This window comes from Natator depressus, chromosome 27 (genome assembly GCF_965152275.1).
Source record: "Natator depressus isolate rNatDep1 chromosome 27, rNatDep2.hap1, whole genome shotgun sequence".
Taxonomy (NCBI): domain Eukaryota; kingdom Metazoa; phylum Chordata; order Testudines; family Cheloniidae; genus Natator; species Natator depressus.
In genome coordinates this window covers 7,260,702-7,285,548 of record NC_134260.1, presented here as the reverse complement: position 1 = coordinate 7,285,548, position 24,847 = coordinate 7,260,702, and the positions used below count along the sequence as shown (strand labels likewise).

The 24,847-nt window shown below is 42.3% G+C and overlaps 1 protein-coding gene across 12 annotated transcripts in view; it reads right to left on the bottom strand.

Moving 5' to 3' along the window:
• Positions 1-24,847, bottom strand: part of TANC2 (tetratricopeptide repeat, ankyrin repeat and coiled-coil containing 2) — a 683,096-nt gene that overhangs the window by 32,679 nt on the left and 625,570 nt on the right. For all 12 annotated transcript variants that reach the window (XM_074940790.1, XM_074940791.1, XM_074940792.1 and 9 more), the window contains 4 exons: positions 17,172-17,280; positions 6,533-6,655; positions 4,210-4,446; positions 1,155-1,340 (listed from right to left, as the gene is read on the bottom strand). In XM_074940790.1, the coding sequence (XP_074796891.1) occupies positions 1,155-1,340; positions 4,210-4,446; positions 6,533-6,655; positions 17,172-17,280 (655 nt within the window). The remainder of the gene's footprint in view (positions 1-1,154; positions 1,341-4,209; positions 4,447-6,532; positions 6,656-17,171; positions 17,281-24,847) is intronic.

Here is a 24,847-nt window from a genome sequence, read left to right as displayed (position 1 = left end):
ACCTGACAGCAGAGAAGGGCAAGAAGCATCTCTCATGAACACAACGTGCAAGGGGCTATGAAAAGAAAGGGTTTCAGTTACAATTGCCATTTCTAAGCTGCCTGCCTGGGCTGTCCATTACTGAAAAGCAACGGCATGTACAACACGGGCCCTGGGGAGCCTGAAGTCACAGACTAAACCAGTTTTCAATCAGCTTTAATACATGCTTAACCGCTAGAAGAAAAATGGTCATGCTTGCTACGTCAGCAAACTGCTTAATCAGTTGAAGTAACATTCCACCTTAACTTTATTATAATTATAAATTACATAAATTTTAATTATAGTATGATTATTATATTATATAATTACTAATTATAACACTGGCTTTCCACCTCCCTTGGCTGTCAGCGTTTCAGAACACGGACTACACATCTTTATTTGTCTGTGAAGTGCCAGGTCCATTTATAGCGCTGCATACACAGTAAACTATTCTGAAACCACTTTTTAAAAAAATTACAAATATCTCCAGTAAAATTCTGGGGAAGTTTCCCATTAAAATAATCCTGCGTGCTGTTAGGAGTCATGTGACCAGGTTGCAGAGAAGCTCTGTTGCTTCAAAGGCACATCTGTTCCTAAGCAATTCCACTTGTGTTCCCTTCGACAGTGTGATTTACCCAGCTCCCTTTGATTAACTCCTCTGATCTGATCATGTTACTTATGTTTTGATGGATTGAAGTTTCATGATTAATGAAATTAATGAGAGGGGTTTTATTTAAACAGAAACAATTTTTTAGCCAAATAGTACTTCCCAACAGGAAAATAAACAGTATTTTACATATCATCATCTCTGTGCATATAACCAGCAACTGCCTGATCTCAGAGTCCCCTACCCTCACTGGGGAAGTGGGGTGAGCAGTACATGGTTTTACCTTTGCCTACTTAAAGGTATATTCAAATAAATTAGGGGCTTTTTACTCTCCCTCTGGATGGAAGCCTGCATAGATTTTGCCCAGGCCACCAAGGTTGCCAAGAAATCAGTGGATCCCACTGACTTGGGAGGAAGTTACTGACTCCACCTCCTAGACCCTCTGTGCTCAGCCTTGTGACCAGGGAACACAGCTAACCTATTATTTCTGTATCCCACAGAGATCCCGAGCAGTGTAGTTACATCTTACCTCAGTGTAGCCCATGCTGGCTGCTGCAATCAGTGCCTGTTGTATGGCATGGCTCTTCTTAAATACCCCCTGCTGTTGCCCAGCCATTGTCCAGTCACACTGAATCAAGAACTTCACTACCTCCAGGTGACCTCTGAGAGCCGCATGAACCAGGGCACACTGACCGTTTTTGTCCAAGTGATCCACCTTTCAGGGGAACAGAAAGACAAAATAAAATTAAACCAAACTCATGTTTGAAAAACCATGGCTTTCGCAGCGTCTCCAGCCCTGGTTTTGTAATAATGCCACGTGTGCAGGATGCACATTCTCTGCATTCTTCTAGTTAACCATCCCATCCATAACCAGTCAAAGTTCACTCCCAAAGAATCGCTGCCCTGAGGACAGACATCCTCTTGGCCACAGCTGTTTTCTTTGGGTAGGTCACCACTTTACAGCTTTGGTTTTCGTCACACTAAAAGCATACTGGCTTCATTCCCGCAAAAGCACGTTTCCGCTGTGTTCTCAAGTACGCCAACTGTAGTTCCTGTCGCACTGAAATTCTACCCATTGACTTTGTCTGCCTCAGGACACAAAGAGCCACTGAGTCAAAAGAGAATGTTCTAAACCCACCATTTCACAAGTCTTCAAAATGAGCAAAAATACCTCATAATGAGTCCAGTGTTAGAATGATTAGCCAGCCTGTTTTATTCAGCTGCACCTTAGTCAGCCTCACTAGAAGGGGGCAGCACAGAAACATTAATTAAAACAGAAATTTCAGGTGGTGATATTATAATCTGATATCCTACTAGGAACCTGAGGGCTGCTTTCTAGGTGTTTGTCCACAATGTGACCTTTGGCTTCTAGGTCCTACCATAATACAAAGAGTATTAATATCACAGCAAAGCATTTCAACTAGATTCTTTCTACTCATTAACCACTTCACTGCTGAATAACTTATCAGTTTGTTCAGGAAATGCACATGACCATTGTTGTTTAATTTATCCACGATACAACCCAACATCTCTGAACCAAAAATACCTGCTACCAGAACACTGTGTATATTCGCTCAGTACCGAAGGGTGATACTCACAAAAGCTAGCTTCTTTTTTTCCATTTGGGATGGGGATTTTTAAAATCACATTCGTGCCCTCGGTTTCCCTCCCATTTCCCCCGACTGAGGATATAACGGAACTCCACTGGAAGTTTATTAAAACCGCTTCTTATCAGTCAGTGTTAGGGAGTCACCCAGCTTATCTTTTTTTTAAAGTCTGTTTTTTCCTTTACATTGTCCTGACAACTCAGCAAGACCTGACATCCTGACATTCGTATTAAAACCACACAAGCCTTTAGTTTGCTTTCAGAACTGACGCAAAACATTTACAGAAACCACAAATTGTTTCCAGGAGGCTGCCATTCCAGTTCTGGGCAAAAATTTTCTGTTCAACAAAATGTTTGAAACCTGACTCATTACACACTATTAACCGTTGAAATGCTCACCACAAAGCTAAACAAAGGGTATTCTTACTGGACGAGTTTGACAGAAGTGTTCAGAGAATATTTCCAACTGGTGTGTTGCAGTGGTTCTCAAACTTTTGCATTGCTGACCCATTTCACACAGCAAGCCTCTGAGTGTGACCCCTCCCTTATAAATTAAAAACACATTTTTTATATTAAACCCTATTATAAATGCTGGAGTAGAAGTGGGGTTTGGGGGTGGAGGCTGATGGCTTGCGACCCCCCACATAATAACCTTGTGACCCCCTAAGGGGTCACGACCCCCAGTTTGAGAACCCCTAGTGTATTGGATGTTGCAGAACAATGTTGCTATTTAACACTGTGATCAAGGACTTGTAGAGAAATGACTTCAGCGAGCCATTAGCAAGGCAGGATTCCTCAGTTCCAGTATCAGGTCTGCATTCCCGAATGCTAATTACAGACCCTGCAGAACTGCTATGCCTTTTGTGCCAGTGACATGTTTCAAAGTAGCACATTCTCATAGAAAAGCAAACCTAGCCAGCATTGTGGCTTCACCTGTGAGCAACTACAAACAGGATTCTAATCTTTTCTATCACAAGAACAAAAAACTGCAATAATAATAAAAAAAACCCTCACTCACACATGCACACCAGGAACAATGGAAAATGTGAGACCTGCCAATTAGGGCGCACACAGTGCTATTTTTAGTACAATGCTTGGATACCATGGGAATAGGTGCCTTAGATAAAAAGAGATGGGACAGAGAGAGATTAAGGCAAGGTCCCAAATCCCATTGAATTCAATGGAATCTGGGCACCTAACTCTCTCACACTCTTGAAAATCTCAGCCTAACTAGACAGGTAAGATAGACGTTAGACAGCTAGCAACTGTGTGTGTTGGCAGGGGTGGAATCTTCATAGGTGCAAATGGGAGTTAAGTGCCTTCCTCCCATTGACTTCCAATGGAGCTGACTATCTGACTGCCTTCTTGTGCCTTTGAAATGCTCCCTCTAGACAGAAACACAAGAGGGCAGAGTTGGCATCTCTTCAGATATGTTTTAATTGCTGATGCTGCACTTGGGGCTTATAAGAACACAGGCTTTCCATACCAGATCAGATCACTGAAGCTACCCATGTTCAGGCAGTAACCAGTCCCTCCTGAAGAAGGAGAATCCTCACCATGACACAACTAATGCCCAATACTATGTGTGGTCCAGCAAACTCACACGAGATGTCCAGCCCCTTGCAGGATTAAGATTTAATAATGAAGGGTAACTATGGCTTTGTAAGCAAGAGGGTAGGATGCTGAAGCTTCTGAAGATGCCAGCACTTGGTAACTGTAGGAATTTGGTTTAGACTGTATAGAAAATGTTCCAAGAGAGTAGGCAGTCTGTTTATATCATTTAGCCTATCTTCATGTGCAAAAACCAGAGGAAAGGGTGCTGTTAAGAAACGTTACTTGGCAAAGGAAAAAGCGAACAGTGGCTCAATTTCTTTCCTGAGGTTTGATATGTACTTCACATGCTACCTGCTTTCTCCTCCATGTAAATATGGAATTCCTGGGAAGTCAGAGTGTCATCAGATAAATACAGTCTCATTACCTGGGCCCGTTTCTTGCACAGTAGCATAACAATGCTCAGATATCCAGCCGCAGCAGCATATCCAAGAGGAGTCAGGCCACTTTCAGAAGAGGCATCTACGTTGGCCCCAAACTCCAGCAACAAAGCCACCATCTCTGTGTAACCAAGGTGAGACTGGACACATAAAATTGGGGCATTGTTCAGAACTTCGGTCCGGTAGTTAACATTTGCACCTCCCAAAATTAACAACCGACTGACCTGAAGGGCAAAAGAGAAACTCATCACCACAATGTTTCAACAAAAAGACAAGCCCAAAACATGGCTTTATTTTAGGTAGAGGGAGCGCTGTCTAATCTTTAGCACTTTCAGAATGAACTTTGTTCTGTAATTTGCGTGGTGTTGGAGCAGGTTGGCCTTAGACAGACTGCCAGACATAGGGCCACAGGGAGCCTCACATGGGGAAAGACAGTGAGTGGTTCTGTAACCGCTTGATCATCCATCCAACAGGGGCCTTGTGATGCTTACTGGTCACCCAACTGCTGCTTCCCCTCCTGCTGCCTTCCTTGCTCTGGGCTGCAGAGCGAAAGAGACAGCTCGTGAAGCTGAGATGAGAGAGGGCCCCTGATAGGGAAGGGATAGACAGGAGGATGAAGGGCCCCCTCTCCTTATGAGGAGGCTCTCTCAGGCTGGCCCAACCCTCATGTGCGGAGAGGTCTGCAAGCCCAGAAGGTTCTCTAAAGCTATGTCTGCACTTGATTTTTTTTCCACTCTAGCTAACATATTTGTACATGCTAATCTGGACACTTCACAAATGTTTGCAGAGTGTCCATGCTAGCATGTACAAATGTGTCAGCTAACTCAACTTAATTGGCAATTAACTCAAGTTAAAGAACTCTGTCTCTACCACAAGTGAACTTAGGATGCAATGGCTTCTTAGACCCATCCACGCTATCCAGCTCATGGGAATGCCATGTCTCATAGCAATAGGTACCAGGGTTCCACGCTAGCTTGGCCTGCTCAGATTTATAATCAGAGTTTTCCTTCTAAATAGACAGACTTGCCTGAAGAGGCTAAGTGAGCTCTGTCTCCCCGGGTCTTAAATCAAGAGTTTTCCTTCATCTAGATATACTTGGTTCATGGCAAGTGCAACCCTTTTGGGTTTCCCCAGGATGGGCTACCTCCCCCCACCACCTGGGGGATGCAGCTCTACACTGTTTTATCCCAGCAAATACAAACAAGTCAAGTCCAACCACCGACTAGATGGTGGGACATCATATGCAGGGACATGACCAGGCTGGGCTTAATGGAGGAACAAGCTATGCACAGGAACGAATGGTGACATTATACTGCTTTCCATAGCTGCAAAAACACCCTGAGATGAAAAAAAGAAAAGAACTCTAGAACAGACAAACCCCCAAGGCACTGTCAGGTTTACAACACCCAAGGGGGCTTTCTGTATATTTCAGAGAGATCAGTGGCAATGATGGATGGTTAGCAGGAACAGATATGACACTGCTCTTTTATGCCACTGGGAGTGGCTGGGTCATTACACAAATTGAATCTATTTCCCCATGTTATGTATCCTCACACCTTCTTGTCAACTGTCTGAAATGGGCCATCTTGATTATCACTACAAAAGTTCCCCCTCCCTTCCTCCTCCTGGGGGGAGGGATAGCTCAGTGGTTTGAGCCATTGGTCTGCTAAACCCAGGGTTGTAAGTTCAATCCTTGAGGGGACCATTTAGGGATCTGGGGCAAAAATGGGGGATTGGGCCTGCTTTGACCAGGGGGTTGGACTAGATGACCTCCTAAGGTCCCTTCCAACCCTGATATTCTATGGTAATAGCTCATCTTAATTAATTAGCCTCTTAGAATTGGTATGGCAACTTCTATCTTTTCATGTTCTCTGTATGTATATATATCTTCTTACTGTATCTTCCATTCTATGCATCTGATGAAGTAGGCTGCAGCCCATGAAAGCTTATGCTCAAATAAATTTGTTAGTCTTTAAGATGCCACAAGTACTCCTGTTCTTTTTGCTCTTTTATAGGAAATAACAGAAAATCCCTGCTGAACATAGAAGAGTTGGGGAGTCGCTACTCATTGGTATCAAATCTTAACTGGACACTTAAAGACCAAGGTCCTGGTTCAACAAGTTACTTACATACCTGTGTAACTAAGTTTCTGAGGAGTCCCATGGACTTCAGTGAGACTACTCACACGCTTAACATTACACACGTGCTAAGGACCTTGCTGAACTGGAGCCTTGGAAAATCTTTTGTACTTGGACCACTGGAGGCTGAAAGCACTAAACCAGCTCGTCAACTGTCTGTTCTGTACAGTACCTTTATGTTAGGGGTGTAGAGGTTTCGCAGAGATGCCAATGCCATTGAAAGACCTTCTGTGCTGTAGGAGATCCAAAGCCCTTGCAAAATAGACGAGGACACCCCTACTTTTTTACTCAGCCCCTAAAGAGAGAGATTCATCCAGTTAGTTCTAGTACTCAACATATTTGCTTTATGTTATGCAGAAGGAATTACTACATGTAACAGAAAATATTAATTAACAAAAGAATTTCACAGATCTCAGGCTGTAGAATTAGATTCCTGCTAACAATAAAAAGCCAGTTAGCTGAGAATAACCTTAAGCATTTATAATAACCACACTCACTTAAAATTCAACCTTTATCAACAAAGTGCTGGCAATACAAAGCCCTTATTTAAAAAAAATACGAGATACAGCGGGGCAGATCCTCCGTTGATGTAAAATGCCACAGTAATGAGCTGCCGGTGACACAGAAACGTGCAGTTGTGGCTTACTGTTAAAGGCTCGTATTCCCTTCCCAGTGCATCTTTCTTTAATGGAGAATGAGAATGCTAACCAAAATACTCTTCCCTGCCAGTTAAGAATAGTCTCTACAGACTAAGGTTGCCACAGAAGCCATTTATCACATTAAACCCCTGCTGTGAACGAATAACTTGTAGCCCCAAGAAAGAATCCCCAAGTTAGTGCTGAGGTGATATCTTTAAACCAGCCCTGTCACTCTGAGGCTACAGGGGCCCGCGGAGCTCTCTTTCAGAGAGTCCCATTACACTGGGTAATGTGGCACATTCTTTGTTTGTTTATAAAGTACCTAATACCGTGGCAGAAACTGATTCGCAAAATATTCTTCTTATTCACAGAGCTGACTCAACCTGTCCTACATACTCCATCATAGAAAGATAAATTAAGGAACTTTTACCAAAAGAGAGTAGATATTTTCATATCTAATATTAGATTATCTCCAAATATCTTCTTATTTGGTAAACATAGTTATTTTATGCTTACTAGATACCAAGTACTCAAGTCTTTTTGAACAGCACTAAATTATAGGTCATGTAATAGTCAAGGGAACTTGCTTTCCTGCTATAAGAATGATAATTTATTCATAACAAACAGATATTAATCAGTGGCCTGATGACAGGCTAAAGAAAAGGGGAGCCTATTTTTGGATCTGGTTTTAAAAGGATAGCTTTACTTCTATCGTGCTTTAACATTATTTCTACTGTAGTCTCCATGGAATTGTACAGATGTCTTTGGCTACTATTTTGACACGCAAGACCTGATTTCCCACTGCCTTGAACCTTGTGTGGTCATTTACACTTGTGCAAAGTGGGTGTAACTGCTACCAGTTCAAGTTGGTAGTGTTTTACACCCATTTTGCAATAATGTAAACAACCATACTAGGCCTAGGACAATGAAATAATTACGCATAAAGTCTCTATAGATTTTTACTGCCATTTTTGGTCATCATCATTTGTTGGTATTAAACAGCAATGACTGTTTTGCCGTTGTAATCTGACATGTTCCTCTATATACTTGCATTAGTAACCTTTTGTCTTAACATCATGATACCACAGACTTGAACATTTTTTTATCTAGAGACCATCATAGCGCATGTCAGTCGAGTGGCTGGACTGTACTACCTAAGTAACAAATAGTAACTACTGTGAATACTTAAAGGCATTTTTTCAGTTAAATATACTTACCATTTAAAACCATTTTATTTTAGAAAAACAATAGAAGGTACTTGTCCTCATGAAGAACTAACAGTTTCTAAATTTATTATTTTCAAGTCCTGCAGCTGTTAGCTAAACATTTGTCAAATAAAGACCATAAGAACGGCCATACTGGTTCATCAATGGTTCATCTAGCCCAGTATCCTGTCTTCAAACAATGGCCAGGGCTAGCATCTAGCCCTGGCCATTGTTTGAAGACAGGATACTGGCAGTTGGAGATTTAGGGACACCTGGAGCATGGGGTTGCATCCCTGACTATCTTGGCTAATAGCCATTGACGGACCTATCTTCCATGAATTTATCTTATTCTTTTTTTAACCCAGTGATATGTTTGGCCATCGCAACATCCCATGGCAGCAAGCTCCACAGGCTGACTGTGCATTGTGTGAAGAAGTACTTCCTTACGTTTGTTCTAAGCCCTTTTGCCTATTAATCTCATTGGGTGACCCCTAGCTCTTGTGTTATGTGAAGGGGTAACTAAATACTTCCCTATTCACTTTTTCCACACCGTTCATGATTTTATAGACCTCTATCATATCCCCCCTTAGTTGTCTCTTTTCCAAGATGAACAGTCCAAGTCTTATTAATCTCCCCTTGTAAGGAAGCTGTTCCATACCCCTAATCATTTTAACTACCCTTCTCTGCACCTTTTCCAATTCTAACATATCTTTCTTGAGATGGTATTCAAGTGTATATTCAAGGTGTGGGCGTACCGTGGATTTTTATAGTGGCATTATGATATTTTCTGTTTTATTAACTATCCCTCTCCCAATGGCTCCTAGCATTCTTGACTGCCGCTGCACATTGAGCAGATATTTTCAGAGAACTATCCACAATGACTCCAAGATCTCTTTCTTGAGTGGTAACTGCTAATTTTGACCCTACCCTTTGGATGTATAGTTGAGATTATTTTTTCCAATGTGTGTTACTTTGCATTATCAAGAGTGAATTTCATCTGCCATTTTGTCACCTTATTGCTCACTTTTGTGACATCTCTTTGTAACTCTTCAGTCAGTTTTGTATTTAACTATTTTAGTAATTTTGTATCATCTGTAAATTTTGCAGCCTGTTTATCCCCTCTTCCAGATTATTTATGAACATGCTGAACAGCATAGGTCCCAGCAGAGATCTTTAGGGGACCATATTTACCTCTCTCCATTGTGAAAACTGACCATTTATTCTTAGCCTGTTTCCTGTCTTCTAACCAGTTACGGATCATGAGATGACCTTTCCTCTTATCCCATGACTGCTTACTTTTCTTAAGAGCTTTTGGTGAGGGACCTTGTCAAACGGTTTCTGAAAGTCCAAGTTCACTATATCCACTGGTTTCAGAGTAGCAGCCGTGTTAGTCTGTATTCGCAAAAAGAAAAGGAGGACTAGTGGCACCTTAGAGACTAACCAATTTATCTGAGCATAAGCTTTCGTGAGCTACAGCTCACTTCATCCGATGAAGTGAGCTGTAGCTCACGAAAGCTTATGCTCAAATAAATTGGTTAGTCTCTAAGGTGCTGCTAGTACTCCTTTTCTTTTTATATCCACTGGATCACCCTTGTCCACATGCTTGTTGACTCCCTCAAAGAATTCTAATAGATTAGTACTGCATGAGTTCCCTTTCCAAAAGCTATGTTAACTCTTCCTCAAAATATCGTGTTTAAATACGTCTGATAATTTTGTTCTTTACTATAGTTTCAACCAATTTGCCTCATACTGAAGTTAGGATTACCGGCCTGTAATTGGCAGGATCACTTTTGGAGCCTCTTTTAAAAACAGGTATTAAATTAACTACCCTCCAGTCATCTGGTACAGAAGCTGATTTAAGCGCTAAGTTACCTGCCACGGTGAATAGTTCTTCCATTTCATATTTGAGTTCCTTCAGAACTCTTTAGTGAATACCATCTGGCCCTGGTGACTTATTACTGTTTAATTAGTCAGTTTGTCTCCAAACCTCCTTTACTGACACCTCAATCTGGAACAGTTCCTCAGACCTCTAACCTAAAAGAATGGCTTGGGTGTGGGGATCTCCCCCATGTCCTCTGCAGTGAAGACTGAAGCAAAGAATTCATTTAGCTTCTCTGCGATTGCTTTGTCTTCGAGTGCTCCTTTAGCACTTTGATTGTGCAGTGGCACTTATAATTGTTTGACAGACTTCCTGCTTTCACATGTACTGAATTTTTTTTTTTTTGCTGTTAGTTTTTCTGTTCTTGGCTAGCTGCTCTTCAAATTCTTACTTGGCCTTATTATAGTTTTATAGTTGACTTGCCAGAGTTTATGCTCCTTTCTATCACAATCAGTAAGATCAGACTTCCAATTTTTAAAGGATGCCTTTTTGTTTCTAACCGTCTCGTTTACTCTGCTGTTTAGCTGTGGTAGCATTTAATAGAATCATAGAAGATCAGGGTTGGAAGAGACCTCAGGAGGTCATCTAGTCCAACCCCCTGCTCAAAGCCGGATCAATCCCAACTAAATCATCCCAGCCAGGGCTTTTTCAAGCCAGGCCTTAAAAACCTCTAAGGATGGAGATTCCACCACCTCCCTAGGTAACCTATTCCAGTGCTTCACCACCCTCCTAGTGAAATAGTTTTTCCTAATATCCAACCTAGACCTCCCCCACTGCAACTTGAGACCATTATTCCTTGTTCTGTCATCTGCCACCATGGAGAACATGGTGGCTCCATCCTCTTTGGAACCCCCCTTCAGGCAGTTGAAGGCTGCTATCAAATCCCCCCTCACTCTTCTTTTCTGCAGACTAAATAAGCCCAGTTCCCTCAGCCTCTCCTCATAAATCATGTGCCTCAGCCCCCTAATCATTTTTGTAGCCTTGTGCTGGACTCTCTTCAATTTGTCCACATCAATTCTATAGTGGGGGGCCCAAAACTGGATGTAATACTCCAGATGTGGCCTCACCAGTGACGAATAGAGGGGAATAATCACTTCCCTCAATCTGCTGGCAATACTCCTACTAATGCAGCCCAATATGCCATTAGCCTTCTTGGCAACAAGGGCACACTGTTCACTCATATCCAGCTTCTCGTCAACTGTAATCCTCAGGTCCTTTTCTGCAGAAGTGTCGCTTAGCCAGTTGGTCCCCAGCCTGTAGCAGTGCATGGCATTCTTCCATCCTAAGTGCAGGACTCTGCACTTGTCCTTGTTGAACCTCATCAGATTTCTTTTGGCCCAATCCTCCAATTTGTCTAGGGCCCTCTGTATCCTATCCCTACCCTCCAGCGTATCTACCTCTGCTCCCAGTTTAGTGTCATCCATAAACTTGCTGTGGGTGCAATCCATCCCATCATCCAGATCATTAATGAAGATGTTGAACAAAACTGGCCCCAGGACCGACCTCTGGGACACTCCGCTTGATACCGGCTGCCAACTAGACATCGAGCCGTTGATCACTACCCTTTGAGCCTGACAATCTAGCCAGTCCTTAACTTGTTCTTTCATCACCGAGGGCTGCTCACCTCCTCCCCATACTGTGCTGCCCAGTGAAGCAGTCTGGGAGCTGACCTTGTCTGGGAAGACTGAGGCAAAAAAAGCATTGAGTACTTCAGCTAGACATCGAGACATCGAGACTAGACATCGAGACGTTGATCAGTAGCCGTTGAGCCTGAGGATCTATCCAGCTTTCTATCCACATTATTGTCCATTCATCCAATCCATACTTCTTTAACTTGCTGGCAAGAATACTGTGGGAGACCGTATCAGAAACTTTGCTGAGGTCAAGGTATATCATGTCCACCGCTTTCCCCATATCCACAGAGCCAGTTATATCATCATAGAAGGCAATCAGGTTGGTCAGGCATGACTTGCCCTTGGTGAATCCATTGCTGTCTGTTCCTGATCACTTTTCTCTCCTCCAAGTGCTTCAAAATAGACTCCTTGAGGACCTGCTCCATGCTTTTTCCGGCCCTCTTACTATTTTTTTTATTTGGGGAATATATTTAATTTGAGAATCTATTATGTATTTTTAAATAGTCTCCATGCAGTTTGTAGGCATTTCACCCTTGTGACTGTTTTTTCTAATTTCCATTTAACTAGCTTCATCATTATTGTGTAGTTCCCCTTTTGAAGTTATATCCTACTGTGTTGGGTTTTTTTGGTGCTTCCCCCCCTCCCCATAAGGATGTTAAATTTAATTACATTATTGTCACTATTACCAAGCAGTTCGGCTACATTCACTTCCTGGACCAGATGCTGTAACTCCACTTAGGACTAAATCAAGACTTGCCTCTCCCCTTGTGGGTTCCAGGACAAGCTGAGGTGACATGTATGAAGTTAATATGGGGATATTTGAAATCCCCCATTATTATTGGGTTTTCTGTTTTTGTAGCCTCTCTAATCTCCCAGAGCATTTCACAACCACCATCCTGGTCAGGTGATCGGTAGTATATTCCTATTGCTATACTCTTATTATTCAAGCATGGAATTTCTATCCATAGAGATTCTATGGTACAGTTTGATTCATTTAAGATTTTTACTTTATTTGACACTATGCGTGTAGAGGAAAAGTTTGTGTGTACTTGGGGGTAGGAAGCAAAGACCTCGGGAATTCTGGCAATTACTACTCCCTGCTTTTTATATCACACACTATAAAACAATGACATAGCAACATTTATTTCAGGTACTTAAGTGAGCATTGTATAATTTGGACAAATTAGAAGCAGAAATTTAAAAGAAATACTAAACATGATTAGTGTATTATTACATTAATAAATAAGCGTCTATAATCTCGATCAGGTGTGACACGAGAAGGCATATCTGCACCTTTCAAAATAGCCATCCGAAGATAAAATATTGTAGCAAATGGTTAGTAAACTGTACTGAAACAAACAGACTTGGATTATGCAGGACACTCTGATCAACAGAAGAGGGCACTTGTTTTCTAGGAAATAAACACATTCAATACAAAAAGAGTTCAGCAGCAGAAACCAATGTTTATTTCTCCTCAATTCATAGCTAGTGTCTGATTCTTCCCTTTTCTTTTTAAGTCCTGAGTTATAAAGTCAGGCTCTATCTGTCAGCAACAATGAATCCGACTTTAATACAAGATTAAACTGCTGAAATAAGAGGAATGGGTTTAATCTCATTAATATGTTCATACACAGGAACAGGAGACTAGTAAAGACTGACTTTGTGCAGGTTTCCCCCCAAGCAATGCCAATGAACTGAAATTCTGGTGTATGGACGTCAGCGCTATTTCAGTTCTAAATCCTTCCAAAGCAGTTCTGCCAATGTACCTGAGTCCTCACCTACTATATAACCCTAGCTGTTTCAGTCCAGGATCCTCCCAGTACTTTGTCAAAGAATCTCAGTCCTAACCTCTTACATCCCCAGGGTATTTAAAAACCTTTGTCCAAATCATACTAGATTGTATCATGATTTTGTGATGCAGAAAAATATCCACGAGGGACTAGATATACACGAAATTAATTTTTGTTTGTGACCGATGAAAAGATTAGAACTGAAATGCAGTAGTGAAGGGCCTCTGGTTTAAGACAATTTGCCAGCTAAACTCAATGTAATGATCTTTTGCAATACTGTTTCAAGGAATATTAGACATCTTTTCATTCCATTAGCCTGTTTTCATTGCCTGTAATGTTAATCAGTCTCTTAATCGAGGGACAAGGGAAGTTCATTTCTGGATCACTAACATTTTAGGCAGGACAGTTATGATTGAAATGAAGGACTTCTCATTGCTTGATGTTTAAAACAATGTTACCTTGAAGTTTAGATTTGCTGGTGTAATTTTTGTAAGTTTTTCTTGATGCCCTTTCATTGCATGCCATTTTTTCCAAGCTGGTTCCCATCTGTTAAGATCCCTTCTTAATCTTTTAAATCAGTTACTGAAGACATTTATACTTTGTTATTTTTAAAAAAATGACATGAGGGTATTTACGCTCATAAAAGTGAGGGGGCTAAAAGACACTTGCTTGAGCCACAATGCAAACAGACAGTGTGCAAGTTTCCCTACACAGATCTGTCAAAACACCTCTTTGTGATTGTTATTCAGTGATTTTGCATCTCACTGATTTATCACATATTGAAATTCCACACCTGGGTCTGTCCTGAACAGAGACTCAAATGATACAATCCTTTTGGGATGTGACAGGACAAACACATGTATTAGGACAAATACGGTTTTTAAATTTTATTTTAGTAGCCAAAATAACATCTGTGTATAACCCACACCTCCACCAAGTCCTACCAAACGTTTTGCCCATGGGTGGTGCACAATGGAGGCTAAGCCTCCCCCAAACCTCATGTCACCAGGGTGGGGGGGAGGGGTTGGGGGAGTGGCAGATTACCACAAGAGCCCATGGGGCCCCAGCCAATTTGGGGCCCCCCGGAAAAACCTCCCCCAGCCACGTCCCCGGGGCTGCTTTTCTGGTCTCGAGGCCACAGTGGGAAAGGGTGGGGGGAAGGGAGTGAGAAGGGGATGGGATATTGGGGGAAGAGGCAGAGTGGGGGAGGGGCTGTGGGAAAGGGGTGCGGCCATGAGTGTGGCCGGGGGTGGAACAGGGGATGGGCTACAGGCTCAGGGCTCTGGCAAGGGACAAGAGTTCCGCCATGGTCGGGCCAAGCTCTCAGCCCCCCATCCCGCCCTGGCTGGGGCCATGGGGGAGGCTGAGAGAAGTGAGTGGGGGTGTGGACTCAACCAGAAGAGGGCCAGGCTTCAGCTGGAAGAGGTGAGGCAGGGGTTAGCCTCCGCAAGAGGAAGCTTCACCCACCACCCATGGTTTAGCATCTGATTCTCCTTTCACAGCAGTGTAAAAGGTAACTCCAATGGGGTTATGCTGGTGTAAAACCAGTGTAAATTTAGGATCAGGACCTTTGTGTTTAGACAAGGCTGCTCTTCCAACACAATACCGCAGAAAAAAGTTAAGCTGACTTTATGACCTGACATGCATCTCACTTGGCAGAAGGCTCATGTCATAGCTACAAGATAATAATTTTACTAGACGAGCAGGCAGAGTGAGACGCTGTGAAGGAGAAATCCCTTCCTCATAAACAAAAAGTATCTGCAATAATAGGAATGGGAATACAGACACAAGATACTTATATTTCTCCTTGAAATGTTCCAGTTTGAAAGTGTCTCTTTCAAGAAACAGGGCTGCTATGGTTCAGTTTGGTACAAAATACAAGCAGATCCTCTTAAACAAACAACTACTGTAAATAAAGGAATAAAAATAAATCTGTTTAAGAAACACCAAAGGCCTAATCTTTACAGTGCTTTTCTCATGTAAACCATCTAACCCAAACCCCTTTCAAAACTCTGTAGGACTTCTGTACAACCTGATGTTACACTTATCTGTCACCAAGGCAAATTATTCTCACTAAAAGGATTTTGCCAAGTAATTAGAAACAGAAAGCTATACGGACATCTTCCATATGTTAACAGACACTTTCCAGGATGGTAAATATTTTTCAATTAAAGTTGGAATCTATTGCCAACTCATTCACTTAATGAAACGTAAGGTTTATTTAGATTTTGAAATACTGCCATTTTCTCCATTATAAAGTGTAAAATGATAAAGACTAGGATCCAAATTCAGCTTTGGCACTGACGTTAATAGAAACTGACCCCATTAATGTCAGGGCTAAATCTGAAGCTACTTATGTATGTTAAAATCTGAAAATTATACGCTGATTGGGATTCCTCACTTTACCTCAAACTTACCCATAATCTCCCGAAATGCTACAGACCTGCCATTACACATGATTATTAATATAGTGGGCGCAATGAAATAAAGAGATCTAGCAGGATGTTCATAAGGCCTGTTGCTCTAAAAAGTATTGGCAAAGTGGGTGCCTAAGTTTAAGCACCTGAATAAGTGCCCTGATTTTCAGAAGTGCTGCGTACCCACCGCTCCCATTAATTTTAAGAAATGATTTATTCTCTCTGTAGTAGTTACAGTGGGCTAATCAATTCATATGCTGATTGGTGAACATTCTTTGGGCCTGAAGATCCGACACCAGTTGTGGGTCAAACTTGAATCTTAACTAGTGACCCCTGGGCCACTCTTTGTGTGGAGGGTAAAAATGGACCATTAAGGAGCAGTAACCAGACATTATTTTTAATAAGCTCAGTTCTGCAGAAACATGCAGTGTCTCAGCTTGCCCTCACCGGTAGATCATAAACAAACTATACTTGACTCTTATACATTGAGATGTACAGATTAAAAACAAAGCATTTTACAAAGGAGGGAACTCATCCTTATATTACACACAAGGAGACTGAGTCAGACAGAAGAAGAAATTTGACCAAGGGTAGTGGCAGAGGCAGGAATAAAATAAAATCCAGGTCTCTTGACACCCTGTCTAGTGCCCTATCCACTAATGGTTCTGTCACTTTTAACATTAAGAAAGTTTCAGAAGAGCTGTGGGGGTACGAAATGAAAACCTGGGTAACAAGGACGGCATTGCATACGGTGACCAGAATTCCAACCTTTGTCTCTGGCAACATTTTAAGGCCAGTCAAATTTGTAATGCCATTTATTCGTAAGTCGGGTGCAGAAGTACTTGGCAAGGAGCATTTTAAGCAGTGTGCGGTAATTTAACGAAACAAGACATGTTGTCAGATTTTAATCCCCCCCTCCCCCTTAGAATCAAAGCAGATCTCCCCAAATTTCTGGCCCTTTAGAATTCCTCAGGTCCTCACCAGTTCTCAAAAGCTAAACTTCCTTCATGTGTTTTGGAAGCCTAAAGCAACAACACTTCTTACAGCCACACTGCAACAAGAACAGACCTTATATAGTGGGTACTGCAGCGGGGCTGTAGCCACGTTGGTCCCAGGAAAGCTTGACTCTCTCACCAACAGAAGTTGGGCCAATAAAAGATACCACCTCACCCACCGTGTCTCTCTAATAGACAGACTCTGTGTGCCAGGGAAGAGGATGGTGTGAACCTTGCCTTGAATTCTTGTTACCTTAAAAATGTGTGCTTTGAGAATGTGATGTCCCAGCTCAATAGTCTGTTGTCGGTTTAGCTTCCCCTCCTGACGAGAAAACCAGAAGGCAAGCAGTGTGTGGCCACTCCTAGGAACAAGAATTTTAAAAAGTTAGTAGTTGAAGAATCGCATTTCATTTTTAAATCCCAGGGGTCTTCCTTGGGGGTCGGTGTCATTCAGCATCACCGATCTTACGTGCTGCCTTACAAGGAAGACCTAGGCTATCAGTCTCACTCAAACTACTTCCCCAGAGAATGACTTCTCAGATCCACATGCCTGTAGGGTGCAAGCTGAAGAACTTGCTTTTAATTGGTTGTAAACTCTGACCAAACAAATGCTGAAACAGAGCCTGGAGGTTTGGTTGAGTCCCTCTAATGAGGATGTATCTCTGCATACTTCTCAATGGTACCTCACTATTTTAGACCCAATTGCTTTATGTTTTCTTACTCTAATTCCTTGACATAAGTAGTGTTGGGTCATGAAGTTGAGACTAGAAAAACGTTTTTGTTAAAGAAGAGAGGCGTGGATCTCATTTCAAGTTTCCTCTGTAGACACAGCATCTGGTGTTCTCTCTCTCTCCTTTTGGGTCTCTGTCAACTCATTTTAAATTGTGGGGATGGTTAGAAAAGTGACTACATATAAATGGTACCTTCTCAGGGCTTGTCTACATGGAGAAATCAACCAGAACTGCTATTCGCACCCTACCTAAAATAACCTTCAAGTGTAGACAAGCCCTTATTCTTCAGATCTGCTGTGTGTGTGGGTGTTTTCTGAGTCATACTTGCTGGCTTTATGGACAAGGTAATATTTTACAACAGTACTTTTTTACTCCTGTTAGCCTTGCAGAGCCAACCCAGCTTGGGAGAATGAACTGGACTAATTCTGATTTGAATACCATGGCATAAACTAATCGCAGGACTTTTATTACTGCTGAGTGTGTATGACTTAAGAACTATGCTTGATTTACAGATTCTGGGGGAATTACCAGTATTGGAAATTAGGAAATACGTAGTTTTACTTGTAATGTAAACAGGTATGAACTGTAATCAGTGAGATACAGCAATCATAGAACCCAGTGTTGCCATTTTAAAATCACTTTACAGAGAAAACCTGTGCTTTGAGGGAACACCATCAGCTTAACTTTTTGAAAGTGAAACATTTTAATAAAATCCAGTTTCAGAAAAAAGAAAAGGAGTACTTGTGGCACCTTAGAGACTAACCAATTTATTTGAGCATAAGCTTTCGTGAGCTACAGCTCACTTCATCGGATGCATAAAAGTGGAAAATGCAGTGAGGATATTTTTATACACACAGACCATGAAAAAATGGGTGTTTATCACTTCAAAAGGTTTTCTCTCCCCCCACCCCACTCTCCTGCTGGTAATAGCTTATCTAAAGTGATCACTCTCCTTACAATGTGTATGATAATCAAGGTGGGCCATTTCCAGCATAAATCCAGGGTTTAACAAAAACGTCTGAGGAACGGGGGCAGGGGGGTAGGAAAAAACAAGGGGAAATAGGTTACCTTGCACAATGACTTAGCCACTCCCAGTCTCTATTCAAGCCTAAGTTAATTGGATCAAATTTGCAAATGAATTCCAATTCAGCAGTTTCTCGCTGGAGTCTGGTTTTGAAAGGGAAGAAAGGTAAGCAGCAGGATACGGACCCTGGACTTCAGGAAAGCAGACTTCGACTCCCTCAGGGAACAGATGGCCAGGATCCCCTGGGGGACTAACATGAAGGGGAAGGGAGTCCAGGAGAGCTGGCTGTATTTCAAGAAATCCCTGTTGAGGTTACAGGGACAAACCATCCCGATGAGTCGAAAGAATAGTAAACATGGCAAGCGACCAGCTTGGCTTAATGGTGAAATCCTAGCGGATCTTAAACATAAAAAAGAAGCTTACAAGAAGTGGAAGGTTGGACATATGACCAGGGAAGAGTATAAAAATATTGCTCGGGCATGTAGGAAAGATATAAGGAGGGCCAAATCGCACCTGGAGCTGCAGCTAGCAAGAGATGTCAAGAGTAACAAGAAGGGTTTCTTCAGGTATGTTGGCAACAAGAAGAAAGCCAAGGAAAGTGTGGGCCCCTTACTGAATGAGGGAGGCAACCTAGTGACAGAGGATGTGGAAAAAGCTAATGTACTCAATGCTTTTTTTGCCTCTGTTTTCACTAACAAGGTCAGCTCCCAGACTGCTGCGCTGGGCATCACAGAATGGGGAAGAGATGGCCAGCCCTCTGTGGAGATAGAGGTGGTTAGGGACTATTTAGAAAAGCTGGACGTGCACAAGTCCATGGGGCCGGACGAGTTACATCCGAGAGTGCTGAAGGAATTGGCGGCTGTGATTGCAGAGCCCTTGGCCATTATCTTTGAAAACTCGTGGCGAACGGGGGAAGTCCCGGATGACTGGAAAAAGGCTAATGTAGTGCCAATCTTTAAAAAAGGGAAGAAGGAGGATCCTGGGAACTACAGGCCAGTCAGCCTCACCTCAGTCCCTGGAAAAATCATGGAGCAGGTCCTCAAAGAATCAATCCTGAAGCACTTACATGAGAGGAAAGTGATCAGGAACAGTCAGCATGGATTCACCAAGGGAAGGTCATGCCTGACTAATCTAATCGCCTTTTATGATGAGATTACTGGTTCTGTGGATGAAGGGAAAGCAGTGGATGTATTGTTTCTTGACTTTAGCAAAGCTTTTGACACGGTCTCCCACAGTATTCTTGTCAGCAAGTTAAGGAAGTATGGGCTGGATGAATGCACTATAAGGTGGGTAGAAAGCTGGCTAGATTGTCAGGCTCAACGGGTAGTGATCAATGGCTCCATGTCTAGTTGGCAGCCGGTGTCAAGTGGAGTGCCCCAGGGGTCGGTCCTGGGGCCGGTTTTGTTCAATATCTTCATAAATGATCTGGAGGATGGTGTGGATTGCACTCTCAGCAAATTTGCAGATGATACTAAACTGGGAGGAGTGGTAGATACGCTGGAGGGGAGGGATAGGATACAGAAGGACCTAGACAAATTGGAGGATTGGGCCAAAAGAAATCTGATGAGGTTCAATAAGGATAAGTGCAGGGTCCTGCACTTAGGATGGAAGAATCCAATGCACCGCTACAGACTAGGGACCGAATGGCTAGGCAGCAGTTCTGCGGAAAAGGACCTAGGGGTGACAGTGGACGAGAAGCTGGATATGAGTCAACAGTGTGCCCTTGTTGCCAAGAAGGCCAATGGCATTTTGGGATGTATAAGTAGGGGCATAGCCAGCAGATCGAGGGATGTGATCGTTCCCCTCTATTCGACACTGGTGAGGCCTCATCTGGAGTACTGTGTCCAGTTTTGGGCCCCCCACTACAAGAAGGATGTGGATAAATTGGAGAGAGTCCAGCGAAGGGCAACAAAAATGATTAGGGGTCTAGAGCACATGACTTATGAAGAGAGGCTGAGGGAGCTGGGATTGTTTAGTCTGCAGAAGAGAAGAATGAGGGGGGATTTGATAGCTGCTTTCAACTACCTGAAAGGGGGTTCCAAAGAGGATGGCTCTAGACTGTTCTCAATGGTAGCAGATGACAGAACAAGGAGTAATGGTCTCAAGTTGCAATGGGGGAGGTTTAGATTGGATATTAGGAAAAACTTTTTCACTAAGAGGGTGGTGAAACACTGGAATGCGTTACCTAGGGAGGTGGTAGAATCTCCTTCCTTAGAGATTTTTAAGGTCAGGCTTGACAAAGCCCTGGCTGGGATGATTTAACTGGGAATTGGTCCTGCTTTGAGCAGGGGGTTGGACTAGATGACCTTCTGGGGTCCCTTCCAACCCTGATATTCTATGATTCTATGATTCTATGAAGTTTTTCTGTTGTAATATTGCAACTTTCATGTCTGTAATTGCGTGACCAGAGAGATTGAAGTGTTCTCCGACTGGTTTATGAATATTATAATTCTTGACATCTGATTTGTGTCCATTTATTCTTTTACATAGAGACTGTCCAGTTTGACCAATGTACATGGCAGAGGGGCAACGCTGGCACATGATGGCATATATCACATTGGTAGATGTGCAGGTGAACGGGCCTCTGATAGTGTGGCTGATGTGATTAGGCCCTATGATGGTGTCCCCTGAATAGATATGTGGACACAGTTGGCAACGGGCTTTGTTGCAAGGATAGGTTCCTGGGTTAGTGGTTCTGTTGTGTGGTATGTAGTTGCTGGTGAGTATTTGCTTCAGGTTGGGGGGCTGTCTGTAGGCAAGGACTGGCCTATCTCCCAAGATTTGTGAGAGTGATGTGTCGTCCTTCAGGATGGGTTGTAGATCCTTGATAATGCATTGGAGAGGTTTTAGTTGGGGGCTGAAGGTGACGGCTAGGGGCGTTCTGTTATTTATTTTGTTAGGACTGTCCTGTAGTAGGTGACTTCTGGGAACTCTTCTGGCTCTGTCAATCTGTTTCTTCACTTCAGCAGGTGGGTATTGTAGTCGTAAGAATGCTTGATAGAGATCTTGTAGGTGTTTGTCTCTGTCTGAGGGGTTGGAGCAAATGCGGTTGTATTGTAGAGCTTGGCTGTAGACAATGGACCGTGTGATGTGGTCTGGGTGAAAGCTGGAGGCATGTAGGTAGGAATAGCATTCAGTAGGTTTCCGGTATAGGGTGGTGTTTATGTGACCATCGCTTATTAGCACCGTAGTGTCCAGGAAGTGGATCTCTTGTGTGGACTGGTCCAGGCTGAGGTTGATGATGGGATAGAAATTGTTGAAATCATGGTGGAATTCCTCAAGGGCTTCTTTCCCACCTTGATTATCATACACATTGTAAGGAGAGTGATCACTTTAGATAAGCTATTACCAGCAGGAGAGTGGGGTGGGGGGAGAGAAAACCTTTTGAAGTGATAAACACCCATTTTTTCATGGTCTGTGTGTATAAAAATATCCTCACTGCATTTTCCACTTTTATGCATCCGATGAAGTGAGCTGTAGCTCACGAAAGCTTATGCTCAAATAAATTGGTTAGTCTCTAAGGTGCCACAAGTACTCCTGTTTTTGCGAATGCAGACTAAGACGGCTGCTACTCTGAAACCTGTCAGTTTCAGAAAGAAATTTTTATATAATCAGCCAGATGCTTCATTCTGTTATATCTCCCTAACACTGTTGTAATTCCACTCTGATGTAAAACAATATTACAAGGGTTTTTAAACTTTCCTGTTGATATTTACAAAGATGGTTTCAGCAAGGGAGAAGCTAATTAACTGACAGGAAAGTGAATTTGGACTATATATATTGAGTGCTGTCAAACGCATAAAGTAAACTGGAAAAAAAGAGAGGAAAATGTATTTCATTAACTTCTTTCAGTTCTAGTGATCTTAGGTGTTCTTTAAAGATTAAGGACCTGATTCTCTTCTGCTTTGGGCCTTCTATAGTCATTTAACACCAGTGAAAAGCAGGTATAAAACATAAACAGATCAGAAATTAATTTAGAATTGTACATCCACTTTGCACTGGTGAAAGTGGCAGCACAAGATGTAAAGCAGAGAAGGATCAGGCCCCAGAGAATGTTCCATACTTGGACTTGTATGGCCTGGAAACAGTATCTCCTGATAAAAAAATCTCTTGTTTTTGTTAGAAGTGCTTCTCCTGACAGCAACACTCCTTTCTCATTTTACATTTAAATATACTGTACTTTGAAAAGGAAAAAACCAAAACAACAAAGAGATTCATGTGAAGGAACACTTTGAGAAGCAGAGTTACAAAAAGCAGTGCCCAGATTAATGTATAAGCAGCCCAGATACAGTGACCTTCCAGTCTTTTTGAGTGCCAGCTCGGCAATCTTCTACATCGTTCACATATATCAGAAACATAAATAAGCACTGTTAGAACTGCCTTCTTTGTTGTACTCCACAGTGAAAAACACGTGTGAGAAGAGAGAGAATTGTCTGTAACTTCCCTTGACACTACAGATAAGGAACAAAGGCATGTGTATTGCATTATTTTGCTTTTCTGAGACCTTGGAAGCCTCAGGGACTTTTTTAACCAATTTCTTTTCTGGAACCTATGTAGCTGTACATTTAAAAAACAACAACCCTCCCCACCCCACAAAGCTAACATGATGTGACTTGTAGCTTTAATAGGATTTTTAAGGACAGAGCATGCCACTATCGCATTAGTACCTTATCAAACGAAAAAACTAATATACCAGTGCTTAGAACGATCTAAATGCAACTGAGTAATCTAGACTAGAAGATCAATGTTTCCACAATGCTAGGGCTTATCAGCATGTCTAAATCCAAAGAACGATAATCCTTAGAGACAGTACTTTCTAAAAGGGAAACCGTTTTGTTTTAAGCATAGCACGGAAGTGAAGGATTTGTAAACCAGGGCCAGGTGTTCAGCAAGCTTCTCATATGCAGCCCTGCCAATGAATCTTAATTCTGACAGGTAATACAGAGACTGATGATTATTTGCCAGATTGTAGGATGGTTTTAAAATATGGACACATGACCATTAGCAGAGGGGTGCAGGAACAATTTTTATGGTGGGGGGTTGAGAGCCATTGAACCAAAGTGCAAAGCCTGTATATGATGGAAACCACTTCAAGCCAGGGGGTGCGGGCGGCAGCACCCCTAGTTCCAGCACTAATGCATTAGCAGAATAGGATGAACAACAAAACACATTTTCAATGGTTTTCCTTAAAAGGCAGCACTTGAACCCTTTTCTTCATGAGTCAAAGGCCAGAGCATTAAACTTATACATAATTCTATTGTACCTCTCCCCAAAATGCAGTAAATGTAAAGGTACAACATCAACTTAAATATCAGTCTGCCATCTGAAACTTTTGTACCTACTATTGTTACAAGTAACGCTTAAGATGAGTAGAACTGAAAAGGATTCCAGAGAAAATATATTTATTTCTGTTTATTCAGTTTATGTATTTTGTTTATTTGGCAGCATTTTGCGTATAGTCAGTTTCACCGCTGTCCATGTGCAGGTGTGTAGCTTAATCAGTAACTTTCCTGTTTGCGCGAGTCTTTCTCACAGCTGTGACGGACAGAAAACCGTGTGCCAGATGGGAACGGGACTGGAAAACCATGGAAATGGCAGGGGGAGTTTGAAGTGGTTGCAGCACCTGAAGCCTCTTTAGGAGTTTTTTTTTGTGTGTGTGTGTGTGAAATTGACTAGATTTTCAGTCAGTGGTGTCCCTTTACAGAAGATAATCTCGCAAATATAATGTTTACAGTAGCAGTGGTTTTCTGAAATACACTGACCAAAACTGCAAAGGGTGATCATGACCTAGGATTAGCCTCCAGAAGTGCCCATAAAGAGGAAAGAAACGGGATGAAAAGGAAACAAGACACTGTGATGTACTGCTTGAGTTCTGTAGGATGCAGCTGCAACTCAAGCACTACAGCAAACCTCATTACTACTGTTAGTTTAATACACCAAGTGCATCTAATGGCTAACCTGACTTATCTGCTGGGCCATGTCCCATACATTTACCTCAACCAAAAGGATGGTGGTTTGAGCCCACTCAGAGAACTCAGCTCCTGGCCTTCCTTGGGAGAGAAGGCAGTCTTATGCACTGGACTGGAAATCAGGAGCTCTGAATCTTTACTCTGGGCTCTGATACTGTCTCCATACATGGGCCTGTCAGCCTCAGTTTTCTCATCTGTGAAACAA